This window comes from Prunus persica, chromosome G2 (assembly GCF_000346465.2).
Source record: "Prunus persica cultivar Lovell chromosome G2, Prunus_persica_NCBIv2, whole genome shotgun sequence".
NCBI lineage: Eukaryota > Viridiplantae > Streptophyta > Magnoliopsida > Rosales > Rosaceae > Prunus > Prunus persica.
Window position 1 is genome coordinate 18,253,052 of NC_034010.1, and position 16,651 is coordinate 18,269,702.

Sequence of the window (16,651 nt, forward strand, 5' to 3'; positions counted from 1 at the left end):
CCATTTTAAAAAAAATTCGAGGGTTCTTCTGGTTCTTTAAATTTTAATGATCAAAGTTGGATTATCATATAAGGGACAATCCACTGGAGGGAAAAAAAGAAAAAAAAAAAAAAAGCAAACTTGATCCATCATTGCAAATTCGTCTTCTTCTCAATCTTACTATTCAAACCAAAATTCAGCTTTAGTTAAATGATGGTTATGACAGAGAGATGCGGGGTGGGTGGGGACGGCATGAACTTGAATAGCGTTTAGAAAATATTACAATCAACAATGATTGGAGGGTCCAAAAAGTTAAGAAATATTGTAACAAAGTTAATAAATATAAGAAAGAAATAATAGAAAGGATTTGAATTAGAATATGTAAAAATTAACCACAGCAGATGCTCAAAAGTGTCGCTCTCATGGTTCCCATGTTCGATATAAGAGTCGATTATTACAACATGTAAAATGGAAAAATCGACTGAATAAATTGGCTGAAAACAACTCAACCGGGCTGTGATCAAGTAGAAAAACTTCATCCATCCACAGCTTTTAGACTGTCCCTTCTTTCTGTGAGAGAGTAAAGAAGAGCGACTGATATGAGAAGTACGAGAAAGAAGCAAGCAGCGGTGATGAGCACTTTCCAGCCACGGAGGAGGCCTCTGGAGTTAATATTGCCGGCTGTCATGGCTGCTGCAATTGTTTGCTCATCCTGTACTTTCTCTTCTTCTTTGTCTGGAAAACATAGAAAAGAAATTAGAGGAATTGAAATGAATATGGACTAACCTGTGAACAATGAATGGTGGAGTAAAATGATCAAATGCGTCAAAAAACAAGACACCTGTCCTATCTTCTTCATCAGAGTCCCCAAGGATCTTACTGAACCAAATCGGATCTTGTATGGGTACATTTTTGCGTGAGAGCAAGTATACTCCTGGCACTCCTTGCTGATAAGGAGCAATGGTTTGGTGTTGGGTACTTTGCAGCGGTTGCACAAGCTGGATGCCAAACTCCTTTACCTGAAGCCAAGGTTCCATAATTACAGAAACAACCAGTTTATCGCCGACATCTACGTGAACCTCCTCCTCCAACTTCCAATGGCTTAACCATATCATGTCTTCTCCTTCAGCTGGAATGCCGCAGTGTGATGGGGCATAGATTAACTTGATATCCTTACTCTTATTTGTGACTCTAGTAATCATTGGCCCGGGTAAAGCCCAAGGAGAATCATTGGCACGTTTTGTATAGACACTAAAGACCTTCAAGCCTCCAATTCTGTGATTATCAAGTGAAGGAACCGTAAAAGATAATGAGGACCCTTTAGTTTTATGGATGAATTGGCCTGGAACCTCATTCCCAGCAAAAAATGTGGTGAATATACCACGCTCGTACAGTCCCTAATATATAATATATGCCATGGAAATCACAATATTAATTAGTTAACTTTTCCATCCTACAATCATGAGAGAGAAAGAGAGAGACACAGAGAGAGAGACACAGAGAGAGGGGTACCTGGACAGGACTCAATTCAGCAACAATTTCAGAATTGTACGGTTTTCGAATCCAAATTGGCGCCATGGATTCCAAGTTGCACAAGCCCAAAAGGTTGATCATGTCTACATCAACTCTTCCAATGGGTTCTAACTTGTAGTTATATTCCCACTCAACTAGTTTGTGGTTGTCAAAACCACTGGTAATGTGAGATTTGAACTCAGAGGATTTATATGTTATTTTTTTTAATGATACACAACACCCCAGATCCAGATGATGTACTTTTGGTAACCCCACCAGCGATTCGAGATTTGCACAGCAGGAAAAAGAGAGATCAATGAGCCCCTCTAAACCTCCGATGCAATTTGGTAGACTACAAATTGGATTGTTCGCTAGATTTAGTCTTCGCAATGAGGATAGACTACTAAAATCCCTAGGAAAGACACCATCTAAAAGACTGCACCCCTCAAGACTTAAGTCTACTAAAGAGCATGGTAAACAACTCAAGATAGATAAACTTCTTCCCGGCCAGAATTCACCTAATGGTATTCCATCTATCCCAAGGACTTTCAGAGCCATGTTCCTCAACATCTCAATTGATAACTGATTAAGATTTGTGCAACCAGATACAATAAGTGTTTCAAGTGACTTTAGCATTACGATATTCTTAGGAAGCATCTTAAGATTTTTGCAGTCCCTCAAACTCAAGTAAACAAGTCTCTCTAGGCTTCCAATGGATTCATTGACACCAATCAGGCTTTCACAATCTACAAGAACCAATTTCTCAAGATTGGGGCAACATGAGAAGTCAGTAGTATTAGTAAGGCTATGAGAGTGGCTGAGATCAAGGATCTTCAATAACGGAAGACGCTGTGGGATAAAAAGTGTACAGGAGAAAACAATGTGGAGTTAGATGTTATAGATATATAATTTGTTATCAAAAGAAAATCATAATATAAAGGGAAAGAAATTGAAAAGTGAAGAGTTTAACGTACTTTAGCTCCTTCACAGATTTGTCTCAAGCCACTGTATTGCATTTCAAGAACAATTAGGCTCCCCAAAGGAAAATCAAAGGGTATAGAATCCAAAGAAAATTTTGTCCAACACATCCATCTTATTCCTGTACAAAATTCTGCATAACATCCGTCGAGTTGTACGTGACTAAGATGGAGTAGTTTCAGTTCTGGCATCCTTGCAAATGCGTTGGTTTCAATGACTTCCTCATTTGAGTTTATGAGACTCTGTGTGGGGAGCATATGCATGTCCAGGACAAGACCTTCAATTTTTCTTGTACCCTATAGAAGAAAGGCGAAAAACATTAATTTGGAAAGCATTTACAAGAAGAAAATATAAATATGCTTACATAAAACACATGTTTCTTACATTCTTTTTTGTCAGGATTTCAAAGGAATCTCGATGACGCCATACTCTACTACGCTTGCAAAGCTTCTCTGATTCTAGACGAACAATTTCTCTTCCCATTCCACGAATCAAGTCATGCATCTGCACCTTGTCATGTTCATCGATTGTTACCAAACACCTATGGATGAGATATTCAATAGTGACAAGTGTATGGAAATCACATCCATCTAGTATTGTAACAATGCAATCTTTGTCCTTTCCAATAAAGAAACAAGCAATGTGGAGGAATAATTTTTGGTCATGGTCATCTTGCAAAGAGTCGTAGCTTACTCTTAGTTTCCTTATTATTTCACCATTTGGAATATCTTCCAACTTCTTCAGTGCACTTTTCCATATATATATACTTTTCCCAAATAGAGAAGACCCTAAAACTTTAAGAGCTAACGGAAGTCCTCCGCAATGGTCCACTAGCTTTTTTGAATACTCTGTGTAATCTTCAAGCGGATGGTCCTGGCCAAAAGCATGCCAACTTAAGAGCTCCAAAGATTCTATATGATCCAAAGTTTTAACAGCATGCACCTCAGTAATAAATTGATGAGCCTCTAACAATCCTCGATGCCTAGTTGTTACGATGATTTTACTTCCTGGACAAAATCGATCTTTCATCAGATGTACTGCATTTAATTGGTCCACATGATCTACATCATCGAGAACAAGGAGAACCCGTTTAGAACTTATGGCTTTTTCAATCTCAGTTATTCCTTGACTAACACCGTGTATTTTCACTTCTGTCCCATTCAAAATATCATAAAGAAGTTGCGTTTGTATTTGAACTAAGCCATTGGGTTGCTGTGAAATTTCTTTGATGTTTTCAAGGAAGCTGCTTCCTTCAAATTTTTGGAAGTTTGAGTTATAAACATGCTTTGCAATGGTTGTCTTCCCTATTCCACTTATCCCATATATTACAAGTATGCCAACATCATCAGTTGATCCATGCTGTAACCATAAGTTGATATTTTGCACTCGATATTGCATTCCAATCATGTTGCGGTCAACATTTAAGGGTGTGCGACTCAGTTTTTCTCCGATTACCTTAACTATTTTCTTGATAAACTTTGCCTCGTACCTAAAGATTACAGTCAAAATGAAAGAGAATTCAAACACATGTAATTTTTATACAATTGAATTATAAAGTACCATGGAAATAAGATCAGAAAGTTATACGTGCATGAAAGAAAAAAATTTAAATATAGTACAGAATCTACCAAATTTTATCCGGTAGTGTGTGCACTATAGTTGTGAATGGGATCAACTGACTAGGTGTAAAAGCTGGGCGGGGATCCGCTGTCCCGAAATATGATGTCCTCAAATGTCGCTTCTTTATTTGCAACCAAAATCCCACTGCTGCCTAGACACGCCAACAACCTAAGGCAAGACAACCACCCCAACCCCATGGCTCGTAAATTGCTTCAAAGTTGCTATGACTGTGTTAGGTTAGCTTTTTTGCTACTTTGTTTTTTGGTTTCCTTGAACAACATTGTATTTGCAAAAGTAAAACCATTAAGCTCCAGTTTAGTCTATTGACTAGGTTGATGAAGGCTACTATGTCTGAGAAAAATCAAGCCTCAATGCTAATCAAACTCAAAGGTAAAATCATGCGTTGCATATATATTGAGACATGTCGTCAACATGATGACCATTCATGTTACTGTAAACTCATTTAAAATTCTCACGTCAGACTTATACTTGGCCAGCTATAGGTTTTTTGTCTAACGAATTTTGTCTTATTGTTCCAATCATTAGCCGCCAACTGCATTTATTTATGACCTAGTTTTTTGGGCTAAAAAAGGAGCTTTGGCATTGAGTAGCCGTCACTTTTGCTACAGAGGAATTTGAGAGCTTCTTCTTCTCTGCTTCTCTCACTGTGTAAGGTCTGTATTTTTCCAAAAATAAGATTTTCAAAATTTTCTTTGGTCTTTTGAAATCTCCATCTAGAGTATAACCATATCATTCTAGCAAGATCATATTCTTTATTGATTTTTTTAAGAGGATGGTTTCTTGAAAAAATTGACATTTTTCTTTTTCAGAATCTATAGTTCATTCATTGATTCTATCCTGAGCTCAGTTGCGCTGCCATGAGGTGAAGAAGCTGATGGACTCGCTATCATTTCCATGAAGAACATGTTGGAGAAGAATGTTGCACATTGAGGTAGTGCTCATTTCCTAACTAGATCTAGGTTTGCTTGAGCTTCTGATTATCTATTCTATTACAATCTTCTAGACTTAGTGGATTGCTTGATCAGAGCAACAACTCCCAGTTCTTCCCAGTGGTGGGTTTCTAAGCGAACATGTTTTTTGGTGTAATGCTTGTGATTTCATAACTTGTCATACTTTGTTTACTATCTTTGATATGCTGACGGATGTTCACACACTTTTTACCCTAGTTGTTACTAGAACAGAGGATGCCTAGATTGACGAGTCCTTATAAGTGCTTAGATTGTCACTTAGTCATTTGCTAGGCTTGCGGGGGTTTGTGAATTGCCTGATGAATGGATATGTATGGTGTTGTGTGTTCTTACATCTTTGACTAGTTATTGTCTAGCCATACCTTTGCTAGGATTACTTTGTTGTCTGATCTATATGTAACTTGGTTTAAGTTTAATTTTACCCTTCTAACCAAAGTACCAATTTCAAACTGAAAATCTGTGGGAAACATAAAGAGTAGAGTTTAGTGGCATATCTAATGAAACAACCTGAAATCATATGAGTGGATTTCAATTGAACCAGAGCATCTCATCGGTTTTAGATCACATGTCATCTTCACCACAATTACTTTTTCTGCAATACATCCTCTCTCCAAGTGAATTAAGTTTCTTTGGTGAAATGAGATTAATGGAACTCAAATCAAGGTGAGACGATCGATAGGCATAAAAATCTCATTACCTTGAGTGAACCAAATAAAATAGAAAGAGCTTTTCTTAAATTTTTTAAATCAAATCAAGGAGATGATGTTATTGTGGCCGATGGGTTGAGGGGGTGGCTGTCGACACTTAGGTAGGCAGGGTGGCTGTTGGATTTGAGTGTTTTTTTTTTCTTTATTCAAAGTTAACACTGTTAGATTTAGAGTTGAGTTAATGGATATGTGTCAAGTAAATAGAGAATTGAGGGACACCAAATTCCAAATTTGGGGACAGTGGATCCTCTCCCGTAAAAGCTAACTGAAGATCTATCCTGCTCTAGATGAGGGGTAAACTTCTGAAGCTAAAGCTCAACTAAACATAAACACAAACCCTTAAAAACTTAGATCAAGCAACTTAGATAACAAGTAAAAGAATACTCGCTTAAAAAGGATGACATTGAAAACAATTAATTGCAGAAAAGTGAAAACTCATTACCATCGATAAAACATCTAATTAATAAATAAAAAATTGTGGAGATCGCTTGAGATTTGATTCATGAGGGTGAAACACATACAATTAATCAAATATGCAGAAGTTGTTTTGCTTATCTAAAACCGGTTTTATTGCAAAAGTATGTCGTGCAACCAAATGACAAGTTTTGAATTCGGAAAGCGTGCCAATTACATTTCGTAAATTTATATTATAATGTATTATATTTGAAAAATTAAAACAATGAAAATTGAAAACATCTATTTTTAGCATAGTAGGAACGAAATTACCCATGAGCTTGATTTTGCAAGACCATCCCTGCCAGATCCGCAACTTTTGCAAGTGCATCCCTCCATTCCTTCAACTTCTCCAGCGGTTGAGTTTTTTCGTGTCTAGCAAATGCCTTTGCAAGACTTCCTGTCTGCTTCCTTACATGGGATGGATCCACGTCGTAGAAAACAGGTAAAACGACATGGTCATCTGAGGTCCTCTTGTGTTCAAGGATCACCACAAGCTCGTCGAGGCACCATCTGGACGACGCATAGTCTTTCGAAAACACAATAACAGAACTTCGAGAGTTTTTGATTGCTTTCTCCAGTTCGGGCTTAATCTCTTCTCCTCTCTCAAGCTCATCGTCGTCTCGGAAAGTGTGAAATCGGGCGTTGACCAAGGCTGTGTAGAGGTGGTCAGTGAAAGTCTTGCGAGTGTCTTCGCCTCTGAAACTCAGGAACACGTGATAAAGACAATGTCGACGAGCATTAGAAGAGGAGGTTTGCTGAGCTGCTCTCACCAGTGCCATGGCTGGAGTGTGGTGAAGAAACAAACTCTCTGAGAGTGGATTTTTCGTGTAAGGTTTTACTTCCGGGATTGTCTGAATACATGCACTTAAAAAGCAAGCACCTTTTTATTAAAATCAAGATACCTTTTTTCTAAAAGGATACACGAATATCGAGTGAGTCAAGGGGGCAGGCAGCGGTTTTTCGCTTGTTTTAAGGTCAACAAAGCTAATTGGTGGCGACAGGGACAAGTTGTTGTCCTTTCTTAATGACTCTTTCTTTGTTTTCCCAAATAAAAGAGAAAAATAATGCATTCACTAATCTTGGATTCGATTGGAGATTCCTTAAATTTAAAGTATGTAAGTCTAATTATTTACCTCATGAAGGTCATTCAGAGCATCTACAATCATACTCTCTATTTTTTAGTCTCTCTATTTTTTAGTTAAATTTTAACTAAAAATATATAAAAGTTATTTTAGGAGCTATCTATAAAATTTAAACTCCAATCATGTTCTCTAGTTTAGGAAGTCATAAATGCTATAACTCTTTTTTAATTGGTCAATCTCTATTAAAAAATAATATTAAAAAAATAAATATTAATTAAAGATTTGAAATATTCATTAAATAAAACAGTATTAAATTATAATGAGCCACTAGGAAGAAAAATTATACAGTAGTACGGTAGTACCACGTGGCAATTGACACGTGGTACTACATTCCACTGAGCTTGCGACATGTGGACGGTAATAAATTTCTCCGTGACGATGTTTGCCTTCTCCAATCCTTTGTTTCTTTGTTATTCTTCCAAGACTGGACTCAAGTTTGAAGGTGCCAACCAGAGAGAAGTTTGAAGGTGCTGACCAGAAAAGAGAATAATAATAAGAAGAAGAAAATGCAAATTAAAAATCTTTGTAAATCTCCGATGCAAAACAATGGAGTTACATGATGCAAGAAGCCAGGATTTTTTTAGCAGTTGATTTATTTGAAGCAAAATCTCACTGAAAATTGCAAAATTTTATGGATTTTATTTATTGATTTTCTTTCTCCAAGAGAAGGTGTTTTTCAACCCATAATTTTTATTTTATTTTAGAAATCAACCATGATCAACCCATCAGTGGCGGAGCTAGGATTTCATATTAGAGCGGGCCTTTCACAAAAAATTTAAAAATAATTCGAATAGGAGTCCTCAAGCGCTAAACGGGTTAATAAGTTAACAATATTATTTCATACTAATTAATAATTTATCCATTTATTACAATCATAATTGTCCTGGATTTCATATTTTAACATGGTTGAATATTAATCTCATCATCTAAACTATTAAAGACTCAAAATTGAATATTTTATACTTCAACAGAGAGAAGAAATACAAAAAATTTCATAAATCCCAATATTAAGATACCCTACTTAGACATGTAAAATGGGGGAAAGGGGAATTCACAAAGCTTAAATTAATCAAAAGAGGAAGAGAAGGAGGAAAAAAAAAGAATTTTTACTCCAAGAAGCAAACATGTAAGTAAAAATATGAGAAAATAAAATAAATGAGTGAGGGCCATGGCCCACCCTGGTCCTTAGGTGGCTCTGCCATTGCAACCTATGATCTTTGATGGGTCTTTGTTGAGTAATGAATTTGCGTGAAATGATGGTGTGATAGACCAACAAAGATTGTGGGTAATGGATTTGTCGGGAAAAGTTTCAATTTCTTCATAGATCTCTAATTAATGGGCCTCTTGGAAATTTTGTTACCTCTTCTCTCTCATAATCTTTGCCGGGTAATGGGTGCTCTAAACTTGATCTGCACATGCGATGTGTTAATGGGTAAGGTGTCGGCTGGATTTGGAATAATTTTAAGTTTTCAGAAAATGGCATCTGAGAGCAAAAAGAAAAAAGGAAGAGACGGAGGTTTTGGAGAAACAAATGTAGTTAGAGAGGAATTTATTGTTAGCGAGATCCTAGTGTAATTAAGGAGATTTACTTCCTAATATATTATGATTCTATTTATTTCCTTTTGTATAGATATTATGTAATTAGGACTTTATCTTAGTTTCCTAGTATAACCCTACTAGGGTTTGTACTCTTGTATTATAAATACCTCTTTTTGGAGAATGAAATATATTCTGAAAATATTCTACCCAATTTATTTGACATGGTATCAGAGCAAACTTTTCTAGTGACCTGTGTGTTGTGCCCACCCGTATTCTAGCCCTAAATTTTTTCTCTACCTGTGCCGTGTGTGCCCTCCCTCTGGGTTTGTGAGTTGTGTTGTCGTGTTCATGCCATTCCTGTCTTCGTGCATCTGCCGTATTTGCTCCTTTACTGTGTTCCTCTGAGCACTCTGATGTGTTCATACCTCTACTGTGTTCGTGCATGTCTTCGTGCATCTGCTGTATTTGTGCCTCTATTGTGTTCCATTGTACACTCTGCCGTGATCTGCTGAATATTTGCTGCAATAATGGGTAATAACTCCTTTGTTGGTGCTGTTGCTGATGCTCTAGAAATTTATGTGGTTCAGACTGTATTCCAGGTACTGGCTCCAATACTTGGATAATTGATACCGGTGCTTATGATCATATGACTTATGATGCTACATTTTTTGATGAGTTGTCTAGTAACACCCATGACCTATACATAACTAGTGCTAATGGCTTGCCCTCTCTAATTACTAGCGAGGGTACCATCTATCTCACTCCTACTTTTTCCTTGTCTCGTGCGTTACTCGTTCCCAATATCCATTGTAACTTGTTGTCTATTGGCCGATTACTTGATACACTTAATGCTTCTGCTACTTTCTATCATACACATTGCTCTTTTCAGGATCTCAAGAATTGGGAGACGATTAGGCATGGTAAACAGATAGGGGTTATATTATTTGACATTGCCTTCTACACTAGTTCGTGATCGTGTCCTTCATACTGTTCAAAGTTACGGTGTTAAGGACAAACAACAAATTTTGTTACGGCACCGTCGCTTGGGACATCCGTCGTTCGGCTATCTTAAGCGTCTGTTTCCATCTTTATTCGGCTCTTGTGATAAGTCCAGTTTTAAGTGTGAGACGTGTATTTTGGCCAAGAACCATCGCACTGTGTTTCCTTTGAGTGACAGTAAAGCTACAAAAGCTTTTGATTTAGTACATTTGGATGTATGGAGTCCTGCTCGTGTGACTTCTAATGGTTTTCGTTGGTTTGTTACTTTTATTGATGACTGCACTTGCCTAACATGGGTGTATTTGATGAAGAATAAACATGATGTTGCTTCTATTCTTCCTGAATTTTATGTCACGGTGTCTACTCAGTTTCATGATCGAGTCGAAGTGTTTCGGATTGATAACGGAGGTGAATATGTGAATAATCCCTTGACCCATTTTTTTCGTAATCTAAGGCATTATCCACCAAACTACTACTTCATTCACTCCTCAGTAGAATGGTGTATCTGAACGCAAGAATCGTCACTTACTTGAAGTTGCCCGCTCCCTTCTATTGGACATGTCTGTTCCCCATCATCTTTGGGGCCATGGTGTTTTGGCCGCAACCTATCTGATTAACCGTACTCCTAGTCAGGTTTTTGATTTCAAGACTCCGCTTGATGTATTGTGTGCCCATACTTCTCCGGTCTCTGTTTCTAAGTTGCCTCTAAAGGTGTTTGTGTGTGTTGCCTATGTTCATGTTTACTCTTATCAACGAAGTAAACTGGATCCATGCACTCTTCGTTGTGTCTTCATTGGTTATTCTACTACTCAGAAGGGTTATAAATGCTATCATCCTCCTACTCAGAAGGTGCATGTTACTTTGGATGTGACTTTTCATGAAGAGGTACCATATTATGTTTCTCCCTCCTCTCCAATTCAGGGGGAGAAGGGGAGTAAATTGGAGAGTATCGGATTGCAAGATCTTGATCTTAGAGATGTGAGTGAGGATGATACAAATGATGATCTCGGAGAGAAAACGACCGGTCGCACAGGTCTGGAGCAGAAGAGGAAGCACTCTGCTTAGAAACGACCGATCGCCCAGATGGGCACGACCGGTCGTGTCACCCGATGCCTGACTATAATACACTCAGCCTGAAAATGACCGGTCGCCCAGAAGATAACGACCGATCTTGTGATGCTGATCCAGACCGGACAATGAAATTGATTATGTCTACTTTTTTGGACCAATAATGATCAAAGTGAGTAACAAGAGCAAGGGTTTGAAGTGGATCTTTAGCCCAGAGTTCTACGGTGTTCCAGATGGACATGATATGGTTAAGTCATTGGAAGATGAACAATCAATAAATTAGAGCATAAAAGTTCTGTTTTGCATACATAACAGGTGCGGTAGAGAACCATTATCTCGAGCTCTAATTAAAATTTTACAGTACGCAACCATATGTATATCAAACAACGTCATCAGTTCATCATCTCTTCATGCAGGAACATTCAACATTCACGCGACACTTTGAGGCTCCGCTGGCGTCTAAAAAAAAACACACATAAAAAGTGTCAATTTAAAAAAGAAGATTTAAAATTCGAGTCCCAAATACACCAAATGCTGATTCCCTCTCTGCCCCATGCATAAGCATAACCATTCATTCTGTGTGAAATCTCTAAATATTCTCAACGAAAAAAAAAAAAATTCTCTAATTATAATTAAGCAGCAACTTGTTACTAATGCTATGCAATTCAAAAAATAAAAAGGGAGATTCACTATTATACCTAATGTAGGAACCTAAATTATAAAAAAAATCATATATAAAATGGTCTTTAAAAACACACCCAAAACTTATTTACAACATAATAAAAAGAGAAGCCGAAAGACAAGAGGAAACAACAGCTCAAGAGGAGCCGAAAGAGAAAAGCTATGGTTTGTTATATTAAATTGTAAAAGCAGTCCACCACTCCACGCCACTTGTATACCAATTCTTATTCAATTCATTCTTTTATTTCTTTCTTATTTCTTAACTTTGTTTATGTTATAAAACTAGAAAAATTTAGAGAGAATCTAGGGGAAGAGAATAACCATAGAATTGCTCTTCTAAAGCTTCACCTATTCATCTTCATTGAGTGCCTATTTATAGGTATTTAGAATACAATATAGTGAGTTATTGGGGGGTGAGTCATATGGTAGGTACACTATGGGCATGGTGGGCATCCATTACATATAGTTTGCAACAGTTTACAATATTTCTCTACTTTTTGGACCTTCGAATCATTGTTGTTTGTAATTTTATAAATGCTATTCAAGCGCCCGCCGACTCCAGACAGCACCCACACCCTCTGTCATAACCATGATATTAACTAAAGTTGAATTTTGGTTTGAATATAGTCAGATCCAGAAGACGAATTTGTGCATCAAGTTTGCTTTTTCTTCAGTTTTTCCCAGTGGATTGTCCTATATGAGTACACCTTATAATCTAAGTTAACTTTAATATTTTAATTAAAATGTAAAATTAACTAAGTACACCCTATTTAACTACCAAAAATAGCCCTAATACAACACTCTAATACCAATCCTAAACCAACTTTCTCTTTTTACATGAATTTGTGCCCTCTTTTCAGATTTTGGGTTTCATCAAAATCTCTAATTTTGTAATATCAACCTAAATTAGTACTCGCTGCGTTATTCGTGAGCACCAAGCAATACGAAGACTTTTCTACGTCTGATAAAGGTTGAATATAGTGGGTAAAGTGTACTTACTAAAATTTTATTTGTTTCACAATTCAATATATCCTTTTTTATCATTTTATATTAGGGTAAATTAGTAATTCAATAAATAGTTTGGTAGTAGGGTGTACTTATTTAATTTTAGGGTTTGTTTAGCAGCACTCTATCAAAATGAATATATATTTAACAACATAATTCCAAATGTATCTATTGAAGTTGTGTCATGTGCAATCCTAAATTTGACAATTAGGGGTAAGGAATTTTCCTTTCCTATGGGTATTGATGATGAGATCGACTTTGATAGCACAGGATATAAAAAGTCAACATATATTTTTTTGAGATCACCAAGGCTAAGTTTCACATATATTTTTTTGAGACCACCAAGGCTAAGTTTCACATATATCCTTTATATATATATGTTATAAAAATAAAATAATCAGAGTATGAGAAGTACCATTGAATATTAAGAGTAGAATTGTATTTAGCTCTTGTAGTTTTTACACTGACATAACTTTCTTTCACTGATAGAACTCTTCTAAGATAGAGCTCTCACACTCTCAAATCCCTCACTATCTCTCTCTCTCTCTCTCTCTCTCTCTCTCTCTCTCTCATTTCTCTCTGAATTGGTTGTGTTTTTTACAATTGAAGAGGAAGCCTATGTATAGGCAATTAGATCCGTGGATGCATCTTCAACATTTACTCCCAACATCATCATTCATCTTTTGACTATCATTTTTTTTATTTTTCTTTGTGTGGGCTCCACCACACTCTTTACAACACTCCCCCTTGGAGACCACATGTCCCTAGATTGGTTGCCTCGTTAAAACCTTGCTTAGAAAAATCCAGTGGGAAAAGACTTAAGCGAAGGAAAAAGAGTACAACTTTATTTGGGACATAAGAATAATGTTAAATGCGCTCATGTTGCCTCGTTAAAACCTTGCTAGGAAAAACCCTAGTCGAAGAAAAAAGAGTACAACGTGCATATGTCCTGTATTAGAGGACTCTTGAATGCTCCCCCTAATTTTGCATGCTCCAATTTGATTGCTTGCAGAGTTGTCGTAATCCGATGCCATGCACTAACTTTTGGAATGTATATTTTGGCAAAGATTTGGTGAAGAGATCTGCTAGGTTATCGCTTGAACGGATTTGTCTGACTTTAATTTCTTGACTCTTTTGGAGCTCATGTGTGTAGAAAAACTTTGGTGATATGTGCTTGGTCCTGTCACCCTTGATATATCCTCATGTGATCTGAGCAATACAAGCAGCATTATCCTCATTTAGGATGGTTGGAATGTCCGTCGCTGAGGGTAGGGCACATGTGCTTCAGATGTGATGGATCACCGACCTTAACCAAACTCATTCACGACTGGCTTCATGAAGGGCAAGTATTTCTGAGTGATTGGAAGATGTGGCTACCAATGTCTATTTCGTTGAGCACCATGAAATTGCAGTTCCTTCACATGTAAACACATACCCAGTTTGTGAGGGTCCTTGATGTGGATCAGAGAGATATCCTGCATCAACATATCTAACAATTCTCGGGGCATTGGTCGATTCACTGAAATAGAATAAGCCCATGTCTATTGTCCCATGAAGATATCGTAGAATATGTTTGATGCCAGTCCAATGTCGACTTGTTGGAGCATAGCTGTATCTTGCTAACAAATTTATTAAAAATGCTATATTTGGTCTGGTACATTGAACCATTTCATCATCTTCTTTTGGACAATATGGATCTTTTTTAGTGTCAATCTACCGAACGACTATTGGAGTGCTAAGTGGATGGGCTTTATCCATGCCAAACCGTTTTAATACTTTTTAGTATAAGTTGATTGATGCACCAAAATCCCATTAGCGCTGTGCTCAATCTGTAAGCCAAGACAATATTTTGTCTTTCCAAGGTCTTTCATCTCAAACTCAAGTTTAGGATAATCAACAGTCTTTTGGAGCTCTTCAGAAGTTTCAACTAGATTCATGTCGTCGACATATATTGCCACTATCGCAAATCCAGACTTTGATTTCTTAATAAACACACATGGGCAAATAGGATCATTTGCGTATCCTTCCTTCAATAAATACTTACTGAGACGATTGTACCACAATAGCCCAGATTATTTTAGCCCATACAATGATCTTCTCAATTTAATCGAGAACATGCCTCGTGGTTTATTCCTGGCTGCTTCATGCAGCTTAAGTCCTTCTGGGACTTTCATGTATATATATATGTATCAAATTCTCCATACAAATATGCGGTAATGACATCCGTAAGTCTCATTTCAAGTTTTTCGATAACCGCCAAGCTAATCAAGTAACGGAACGTAATTGCATCCATTACGGGAGAATATGTTTCCGCATAATCAATTCCAGGTCTTTGTGAAAAACCTTGCGCAACTAGTTGCGCTTTATACCTTGCTATCTCATTTTTCTCATTGCGTTTTCTTGTAAATACCCACTTGTAGCCTACATGGTTCACATTGGGTGAAATTGGAACAATAGGTCCAAAAACAACAATAGGTCCAAAAACACTCTTCTATTTTTTCTTCCAAACAATTCAATTCTGCCTGGATTGCATCTTTCCAGTTAGGCCAATCATGTCTCTGTGTGCATTCATCAATGGAGCAAGGCTCAATATCATCATCTTTTATGATCTCAGTAAACACTAAGAATGCAAATATATCATCGATGATCATCTCGTTTCTATTCCACAATTCATCAATGGACGTATAATTTATAAAGATTTCTTGACTTTCAGGTACAACTAGGGCTGACAATGGGTCGTGTCATATCGGGTTCATGTCGTGTCAGGATAATAAACGTGTCAAGAATGCTCAACCCGAACCCAACCTATTTAATAAACGTGTCGTGTCGTGTTCGGGTCGTCTTTTATCGTGCGGGTTTCGAGTCGTGTAATGGGTTCATAAATATTAACATGCATGTTACAAAACTCACAACCGAAAAAATTTAAATTAAAAAAAACAGAGATAGTAGAGAAAATATAAGGAAAAGAAAGAAAAAAAAGATAGAGAGAGGAGAGAAGAGAGAAGGAAAAGAAAGAAAAACAATATATATATATATATAGAGAGAGAGGAGAGAAGATTGAAGGAAAGAAAGAAAGAAAAAAGAGAGATGAGAGAAAACTAAAGAGAAGGAAAAGAAAGAAAAAAAACACAGGAGAGAAGAGGAAAGGAAAAGAGAGAAAAAGAGAGAGAGAGAGAGAGAGAGGAAAAAGAAGAAAGAAGGAAAAGAAAGAAAAAAAGAGAGGAAAAGAGAGACGGAATAGAAAGGAAAACACAAAAGAAAAAGAAACATTATAAATATCATAAGGCATACCATAAAATCACAAAGTTATTTGTAGCATGGTGGATAAGATGTTTGAGAGAAATGAGGATAGTAGGGGTTCGAAACCCTTTGTGTGTGTGTGTTGAAGTCTCCATTTATCTTTATTTTTTAGTGGGTTGTACACTGGTTGACACGACCCTTTTAATAAACGGGTTAGATAGGTATTATAGCGGGTTAGCGGGTTGACCTGAAACCCACCAGTTTATTAAACGGGTCAGAACGGGTTGACCCGAAATTGACCTGTTTTTTTTATCGTGTGGGTTGAACCCGCTAATTTCTCGTGCGGGTTTCGAGTCGTGTATTGGGTCGTGTCCAAAATTGCCACCCCTAGGTACAGCTGCTACTTCACAGGCGTTTGTCTCACTGATGACGTTTTCCCTTTTGAGAAATAACTGTGCCTCCTCGTGATCATTTGAATTATGAATTGTGGGCTCTCCATTTATTTCATTCGGATTTATTTTGGCCATCGACTTCCTCTTTTGAGGGACTGAGTCCTTTGAGCCTAATGGTCTACCACACCTTAGGCGTGCAATAGATGAATCATTTGCTGGCACATTGTTGTGTCCGTTTTGGACATCAATCCTTGCAGGTGCATTTGCAGCTAGGATATGTGATTTTGTCACCTTTGTTGAATCATTAAATGCATATGGCATCTGATTTGCAATACTTTGGAGGT

The 16,651-nt window shown here is 37.2% G+C and overlaps 1 protein-coding gene across 1 annotated transcript; it reads right to left on the bottom strand.

The window, feature by feature from the left end:
• Positions 236–7,056, bottom strand: LOC18770148 (TMV resistance protein N). Its single transcript, XM_020556564.1, has 6 exons — positions 6,512–7,056; positions 2,854–3,958; positions 2,466–2,765; positions 1,492–2,340; positions 821–1,376; positions 236–714 (listed from the first exon to the last, which is right to left on the bottom strand). Exons 1-6 carry the CDS (start codon positions 7,018–7,020, stop codon positions 515–517), a joined length of 3,519 nt encoding a protein of 1,172 aa, XP_020412153.1. The 5' UTR covers positions 7,021–7,056; the 3' UTR covers positions 236–514.

What these genes read in the sequence shown, in the direction of transcription:
- LOC18770148 (XM_020556564.1), bottom strand. Translation starts at nt 7,020, where the DNA reads ATGGCACTGGTGAGAGCAGCTCAGCAAACCTCCTCTTCTAATGCTCGT. An exon ending in AAATCCTGACAAAAAAGAAT is followed by an intron (nt 2,766 to 2,853) that starts GTAAGAAACATG and finishes TTTCTTCTATAG; the next exon opens with GGTACAAGAAAAATTGAAGG. An exon ending in AAATCTGTGAAGGAGCTAAA is followed by an intron (nt 2,341 to 2,465) that starts GTACGTTAAACT and finishes TTTATCCCACAG; the next exon opens with CGTCTTCCGTTATTGAAGAT.